The sequence below is a fragment of the Cystoisospora suis genome, assembly GCF_002600585.1.
Source record: "Cystoisospora suis strain Wien I chromosome Unknown contig_2025, whole genome shotgun sequence".
Classification (NCBI taxonomy): domain Eukaryota; phylum Apicomplexa; class Conoidasida; order Eucoccidiorida; family Sarcocystidae; genus Cystoisospora; species Cystoisospora suis.
In genome coordinates, this window is record NW_027154824.1 from 26469 (window position 1) to 34494 (window position 8026).

The 8026-nt window shown below is 43.2% G+C and overlaps 2 protein-coding genes across 2 annotated transcripts in view; one reads left to right on the forward strand and one right to left on the reverse strand.

Moving 5' to 3' along the window:
* Nucleotides 1-3983, reverse strand: part of CSUI_004374 (2og-fe oxygenase family protein) — a 9073-nt gene extending 5090 nt beyond the window's left edge. Inside the window, exon 1 of the mRNA XM_068064566.1 lies at nt 382-3983. Within this exon, the coding sequence (XP_067923462.1) occupies nt 382-2949 (2568 nt within the window). The 5' untranslated portion in view covers nt 2950-3983. The remainder of the gene's footprint in view (nt 1-381) is intronic.
* Nucleotides 3406-7976, forward strand: CSUI_004375 (4-hydroxybenzoate polyprenyl transferase). Its single transcript, XM_068064567.1, has 2 exons — nt 3406-5328; nt 6210-7976. The coding sequence occupies exons 1-2, from the start codon at nt 4026-4028 to the stop codon at nt 7364-7366; spliced, it is 2460 nt and encodes an 819-aa protein (XP_067923463.1). The 5' UTR covers nt 3406-4025; the 3' UTR covers nt 7367-7976.
* Nucleotides 7977-8026: the final 50 nt, after the last annotated feature.

The following is an 8026-nucleotide window of genomic DNA, read 5'->3' on the forward strand; positions in this document are numbered from 1 at the left end:
GATAGATAGATGGATAGATTTCTGAGAGAAACCTATATGCACATGTATGCACACTCAGATCCACAGACATATATCCATATATGTATATATCTATATCTATATAGATACAGTTATGATAGAGATTAAGTCGGTGCTTCATGAGACTGGTGCACAGGAAGAATGAATGTGTAAGAAGGCAGGGGGTCGCACGCACGCATGCAGGTGATAGTATTTACTAGACGTCCTCTTCGGTTTACACCTACAGAGATGAGGAAAAGAGTATCTATGAATATACATGCACGAATACGTATGTATGTATGGAGCGTATGTGTATGCATATGTATGTATGTATATATGTGTATGTATGTATATATATATATGTATGTATGTGAATGAGCTTACATTCAGTTTGGGTGGGGGTCCCTGGAGAGAGTGAAGATCACGAAGGGATAAAGAAGAAGAAGAGAAATGTTTAGAGAGATAGACATCTGCGCAGAGATGAAGAACTTCATGACAGAGGTCTTGTAGGGCCTTCGGGAAAGAAGAAGAAGAACGATCGATTAGATCTCTTTCTTCTTCTTCTTCTTCTCTTTTCTTATCACCATCCCGATTCTTCTCTCCTTTGAAGGTCGCTTTCCTTTCGCTTTTCGCAAGCACAGCATCGTGCTTTTCTTCTTCTTCTTCTTCTTCAGAGGTCTCTTTCTCTTTGTCGTTCTTTCTATCTCTCTCTCTGTCTCGAGGTTGACAGGTGGCAAAATGAGAGAACGTATCTTCTCTCATTACATAAGACTCTTTCGTTCCTTCATCCCTTTTCTCCCCTCGATCCAGCACGGCTTCTGATAGCCCTTTCACATCCTTCTTCTTTTTCTCCGCCGTGTGTTCTTTTTCCTGTGGAGAGGAATTCATCACGCATCTTTCTTCTTCTTCTTCTTTCTCCTTTAGTGAAGTTTTGCAGGCTCTCTTAAGATCCTTTTCTTCTTCTTCTTCTTTTCTTCCTAAGAAATTCTCTCCTTTGGCGGTCTCTATTCTCTCTTTGAACATGCACTTAGGAAAGCGAGGCCCCCGCGCCTGCTCTTCAGTCTGCGGAACACAAGGAGAACATGAATCAGAAGAAGATAAAAGAAATGAAGAGGAACAAGAGGAAGAAGAAGAAGAAGGGGGAGAAGAAGAAGAAGTATCATAGAGACGTGTAGTCCAGTTGTAGTGTTTCCCTAGAGTCACCCATCTTAACTCCTTCCTGAGAAACTCAAAATGAAAAGAAGAAGAAGAAGAAGAAGAAAGAGGAAGCAAAAGCAATGCCTTTCTTCCGTCAAAATATCTACATCGATTCGCCTTTTCATTCACTCTCGCCACGCTATTACACACTCCCTTCTCCTTCCCAAGAGAAAGAGAAGAGAAAGAAGGAGAGAAAGAAAAGAAATTTCGAGAGATATTCTCGTCAGACTTCTCTCGAGCTGCAAGTGTGTTTCTCGGATGTCTATCTACTTCTTTATCTTCCTTCTCTATATCATCTCTTCTCCCCTTCTCTCTCTCCTCTTCTTCTTCTTCTCCTCTGTCTCCAACTCTGTTGAAGGCTCGATCTTTCTTCTTAGGAGAGACGTGTAGATCTCCAGGGTGGGCTGTCGCTTTTGCTTTCCTGTCTAGAGAAGCGCAGAAATTACAGACATGGGGATGAGAGGAATAGACCTGGAAGCATTCCCGAGCAAGCAAGAGGTGCTCCTGGAAAGAGAGATAGCCTGGGAGAAAAAGCACACCTGGAGAGACTTCGAAAGCATTCACATCTCTTTTCGCCTCTTTTTCGTCCGTTTCTTCTTTTGCTTCTTCTTCTTCTTTCTTGTCTTTCTCCTCTTGTAGAAAAGGAGAGACAGCAGAAGGAGATGCTGAAGATGAGAGGCGAGGAGAAGAAGACGAAGACGGAGAGAGAGTAGAAGAAGAGAGACGGACTGCTTTACAGGGTTCTGGAGAGATCGAAGAAGATGAGGAAGACGGAGATGAAGTGGAAAGAGAAGAAGAAGAAGATGAAGGGGGAGAAGAAGAAGGAGGAGGAGAAGTAGAAACAGAAGAGGGAATTGAGGTGGAGAGAAGTGGAGAAGAAGACTGAGAGAGAGGCGAGTCTTTGTTTGTACTTCTTCGTAGACGAGAGATTGACGAGGAAGAATGATCTACATCACGAAGATGACAGAAATCGAGTAGAAGAGGAGAAGAAGAAGAAGAAAGAAGAGGAGAAGAAGAAAGACGAGGAGAGACGAATGTTTGATTCTCGTGAGAACGAAGAAAGAAAAGATTTCGAAGATCTTCATGGTCATACAGAAGGCTCTGACCAGGGATAGGAAGCCCCCCTCCTATAAGCCTCACCTCTTCTTCCTGAGTGCTGTACATACACCTCAACTTTCTCTCTTCTTCTTCTTCTTTCTCATTCTTCTTGTTCTTTTCCTTTTCTTCTTTCTCGCGTTCTTCTTTATAATTCATATCAGAGACAAGCACCTTGCCTCTATGATCTCCGCCTTCTTCTACAGAAGAGTTCCTTATTGCTCGTAAGGTTTCTTTGGATTGTCCTTCTGAATGAAGAAGGAGAGGAGTTGAAGAAAAAGAAGGCGAGAGAGGAGCAGCGGCTGTTTTCCCCCCCCCTCTTCTTCGCCTTTCAGAATCCTCGTCATGGCAACGACGACCCACATCTTCTTGAGTGGATGAGGTGTATGTACACCTGAGATTTGTGGGTGTATTGAGTTCGGATCTCTTTCTTCTTCCATAGGCAAGGAAAGATTTTAGATCAGAAAGAAATAGCTCTTGCCAGGGAGTATTACGCAGCTTCACTTCAATCTCTTTATAAATATCTCGCTTCTTCTCCTTCTCACATTTGTAATCTCCTCCTCCTCCTCCTCTGTTCTCTCCTTCTCCCTCGCCCTCCTCTTGCATCTTTTCCTCTCTCTTTTCTTCTTCATCTGCCTTAAGTGTAGCTTTCAGACCCATCTTAGACACCTGACGAAAACATTCCTTATGGAGACGCAGTGGAGCCTTTCTCCTTGATCTGTTCCTCTTCTTCCTCTCTCTTCATTTTCTACTTCCGACAAGAGAAAGAAGCCTTTCTCATGGAGAGGACTGAATGACGAAGGGGTGGAGAGAACTGGAGTCAAGAAGACTATCTCCGCAAAACAAGAGTAGAGGAAGATCAGAGATAAAGAAAAGAAAGAAAGGAACGTTGTTCACTTACTAGCCATCTAGATAGAGTTTCTACGCGTCTTTTTCTGTCGGTTCTCCTGCATGTTCCCTTTTAACTCACAAATCCTGCATGTGCATGCAAGTTGCATGCGCTATGCATGCACATGCAGTATGCTCAACTCTTCATGTCTTTCCTCCTCCTGGGGTGGATTTACCAGTCTTTTCCTCCTACTTGTTTGAAAAGAAGAGACTTATACCTCAGTACACAGCTGCTCCATTCGAGAGAAGAGAGTTAGAGTCTTCTATGAATAGAGAGGTCTCTTCCTGTGCCTGTACATAGTTGTCTTCCTTCTCCCCTTTCTCTTCTGTATGGTCTAGAGTAGCATCTTCATGATCCTTAGGTCTACAACAGAATAGATGGACCCTTTCTTTCTTTCTTTCCTTCTGTCTTTTCTTCTGTCCGCCTTCTCTAGACATCGCCCATGGGAAGACTTCACGCAGACGAGAAGTAGAGAAGAAACAAGGATATACTCTCTCAGTATAGATATATGCACAGGTGGTACATGGGGTGTTTACTTAGCAGTCTCTTCATAGACCAACAAGGAGGAGGAGGAGAAGAAGAAGAGAGAGAGTGCGAGCCTGCTAAATGATAAGAGAGGGGGGAAGACCAAGGACAGTCATAAGAAGGACCAAACATGGAGGGGAGAGCTCACTTTTCCTTCTTCTTCTACTAATACATCCAGACACTTCACTCTCTTTTTTTCATCTTCTCTTCATACCCATCAATAGCTTGCTTCTTCTTCTTCTCCTCCGCTCAGCTCTCCTTCTCTTCTTCTCTTCTTTCTTCTTCCTGTGTCTCTCCTTCTTCGTCAGACTCTCCAGCCATCATGGTGCTTAACAGCAACAAGAAGAAGAAGAGAAAGAAGAAGATTTCTCTTCTTCATGGATCTTCTCCCTGCCTAAGGTTGGCTCCTTATTCTTGTTCTTCTTTTTCCTCTTCTTCTTCTTATCCTTGTCTTTTTGGGAGAATTCGACTTAAGTTTGTATCTTTTCTTCTTCCTTTGAGAGGCGCATGCCACAGCCACATTCCACTACAGCAGCACCCAACGCTTCCTGCAGTCTTTGCTTGCTGCAAATTCTTTTCATCTTCTTCTCTCTCTCGTTCCAGTTCATTGCCCTCTCTCTCTTCTATCTCACCTTTCTCTTTTTCTTCTTTTCCTCCATCGTATCGTTTCTTTTCTTCTTCTTCCTTCTCCTCTTCCTCCTCTGTTTCGCCTCTGCTTTCTTCTCCCGTTCTTCTCACATCTTCTTCTTCTTTATCTTTCCATTCTTCTTCTCCTCCTACATCGACAAGGAGGTCTTCTCTAATCCATCGTTGCTCTCATCTTTCTTCTGCTTTTTCTTCTTCTCAAACTTCTTCTACTCTCTCTCTTCAATCCAACACAACCCCTCCTTCTTCTTCTTCTCAGTCTTCTTCTTCTTCCTCCTCATCTTCTTCTCACTCTTCTTCTTCTTCTTCTCACTCTTCTTCTTCCTCTTCATCCTCTGACTCTTCGTCATCGTCATCCTTTTTTTCTTCTTCTTTCATTTTCTCTCTTCTTCGTCGTTCTCTTCCTTCCTCTCTTCTTTCCAAACTCTCCGCCTACTTCCATCTTTCGCGTTTGCATGCGCCTATCGGCTCGTGGCTTCTCTTCTGGCCTTGCGCCCATAGCGCTCTCTTAGCTCTCCCTGCCACTCCTCACTCTCTTACTTATTCTCTAGCTTCCTCGGCTTATATTCGGGAACAAACAGAAGGCAGCACTCTTCACCAACTCATACAAGCTTGGAAAGATCGCCATCTCCCCCATTCTCCCCCTAATACTTCTCCTTCTTATGAAGCAGAAGAAGAAAAAGAAGAAGGAGAGAAGGAAGAAGAGAAAGGAGGTTTCATCGAGAATGTGAAGTCGATCTTTCTTTCTTCTTTACCGTTTGGCAGAGAGGGCGATGGTCACACGGAGAGGTTGCTGGGGAGACAGGAGTCTCTATCTCTCTTCTTCACAGAGAAGAATACAAGGAGACAAAATGAGACTGAAGGAGAAGAAGAAGGAGAGAAGAAGGAGAAGTTGTTTGCGCCTATAGAAGATCTGTGGGGTGTATGTGTGAAGTCGATACTCCTATGCGGATGCGGTTCGATTCTTATGAGGTCGGCAGGTAAGCCACAGACGGAGGGGGAGAGAGAGAAGGCTGGATGGATGTCTCTCTTCTCATGCTCTTCTTCTCAAACGACACAGGTGAAGAAAGAACGGAATAAATGAAAGAAAGTTGAAGGGTCTCTCTCCGCACTTTCCCCATCACGAGAGTCTTCTTCTTCTTTTCTCTCATGTTAATTTCTTCCGTGTCTCTTCTCTCTCGGAGTGCGACTGATCGGTTCTACTCAATTCAACTCTTCTTCTTCTTCTTTCTGTCTCCTTCTTCTTCTTCTCACTATCTTCTTCCTTACTCTTCTTGTCTTCTTCTCACTGCTCTTGTTGTGTGTTTCCGTAGGAGGTGTAGCTCTAGTACGAGTAGTAGAAGTAGGGGGAGGAGATCTTCTTCTTCTTCCTCTTCTACTTCGTTGCTCCCTTGTTTTCTTTCTATTTCTCTGCTGTCTGTCTTTGTGGATGTACGCCGGTGTATCTTCATCTTCATCCTTCTGTCTCTCCTTCTTTTCTTCTTCCTTCTTTTTCCTATTCCGATGAAAATGCCGGCACGGATTCCGCGATAAGACAAGCTACTTTACGTGTCACCAAGAGGAAGGGAAAGCATGAGAAGAAGAAGAAGGCCGAAAACGCTAAGAAGCAGCAGAAGAATGGAGGAGATCAATAGGATAACGTAGACATATATAGCTCTATTCTCTTCACATGTTCAAAGGTCTATGCGGCGAGGTCTATTCCTTTTCCTATCCCTCTGTTGTCTGCCTCCATTCGTGTCAGAGAGAGATATGATCTTTCAGTCTTTGCTTGATCTACCTTCTCTTCATGTCCGTATCTTTCTATCTTTTCTTTTCTCTTCATCTTCTCTTTATCTTTTGATCTACTTTTCCTTGTGTGTAGGGTGTATCATCAACGACTTGACGGATCGTCATTTGGACGCGCAGGTCTCCCGTACGAGGAATCGGCCTCTTGCATCTGGTCGTCTCTCGCCTAAGGAGGCTTTCTTTTCTTTATTTCTTCATCTTCTTCTTTCCCTTTTTATTCTTCTTCAGTTCAATCCTCTGACGGTCTTAGTAGCTCTTTCATCTATGTTTCTAGTCTGCCTCTATCCCTTTATGAAGAGAGTCACCTCCTTTCCCCAAGCTGTCCTTGGACTCACATTCAACTGGGGAGCTCTAGTCGGCTGGATTTCTATTCTTCACTCCTTCCACTCTTCTTCTTCTTCCTCTTCTTCTTCTTCTCTTTCTTTATCTCCCTCTCTCTCTTCTTCTTTTTCGGATAATTCCCCGTTAGGAGGTTCTTGTACCTCTTCTTCTTCTTCATCTTCTCTTTCTCCTGACGAAGAAGACAAGAAGATCTACCACCTCTCCTCTTCTCAATCTCCCACCTATCAACAACGTCTCCATACTACCCACCCTACTCCCTCTTCCTCTTCTTCTTTCTTTTCTTCTCTTTCTGGGAAGCTCGTCTCTCCTTTCAACACCTCAGAATCTTCATCATCATCATCTTCTTCTTTCTCGTCTTTCCTTTCGCCTTGTATTTCTTTATATCTCTCAAGTGTCTTCTGGACGTTGACGTATGATACGATCTACGCTCACCAAGACAAGCGAGATGACGTGAAGGCCGGCATCAAGTCGACGGCTCTCTTCTTTGGAGATAAAAAGACACCTTTCTATATCTCTATCTTCTCATCTCTTTATGCTGTTGGATTGATCTTCACAGGCCTCCAGGCCGATATGTCTTGGCCTTATTATGCTGTAGGTGTGGGGGGTTGTCTCGCACAGCTTCTAAAGCAAAGTATGCTCACGAATTTGAATGATACTCTTGCATGCGCGAAGGCCTTTCGATCCAATCATACCGTAGGCGTGACTCTCTTTCTAGGCATTCTAGCAAGTAAAGTCTACGAGAGAATCGTCTATATGAAGAGAGAAAAGCAAGACAATGAGAGGAGAAATGACGATGAAGGAATGGAAGATAATAAAGAGGCGCACGAAGAAGAAGAAGAAGGAGAAAAAGACACAAAGAAAAGAAGAGAAGAAGAGAGACGTGTAGTGTGAGGTGGTATAGATGCAAGAGAGAAGAAGAAGAAAGAGATATATAGATAGATGGCTGGGGAAAGAAAAGATGAAGAAAGATACCAAGAAAGAAGGGAAGAAACACTTCTTCTTCTTCTCTTATCTGTGTAGACTGTCGAAGTCTTTCTTTTGTTTTGTCACTCCTCTGTTTCTATCAGGGGGGCTCAAAGTCACCATGAGGGAAAGAGAACATGCGAAGAAGAAAAAGAAAAAGAAAGAGAGAAGAAGAAGAAAGAAGAAAGAAGAAGAGAAATGTTCCTCATCCCTGGGTCGATTGATTTGAAGAGAAGGAATGAGGAAGGCGACATTACGACCTTGACTTCGTGATCGAGAGGAAGAAGAAGAAGAAGAAAAGAGCGAAAGAAAGAGTTGAGAGAAAGAGAGGTCGATAGATAGATAGATAGACTGACCAAAGAGAGATGGATAGATTCTAGATAGTAGAGAAATGTCTCTAGACCCCTCATGAGAAACATTTGAAATAGATACAGAAGAAAGATCTAGATATCTGGTTTCTCTTTCTCTTTCTTTCTTTCTTTCTTATCTGGGAATGTGTATACGTGAGTTTGTATGTCTCAATATGTCTTCTTCTTTTTCTTGTCTTTTCCCTGTTTAAATCTATCTTGAATGTGTGTATGTGTGGCT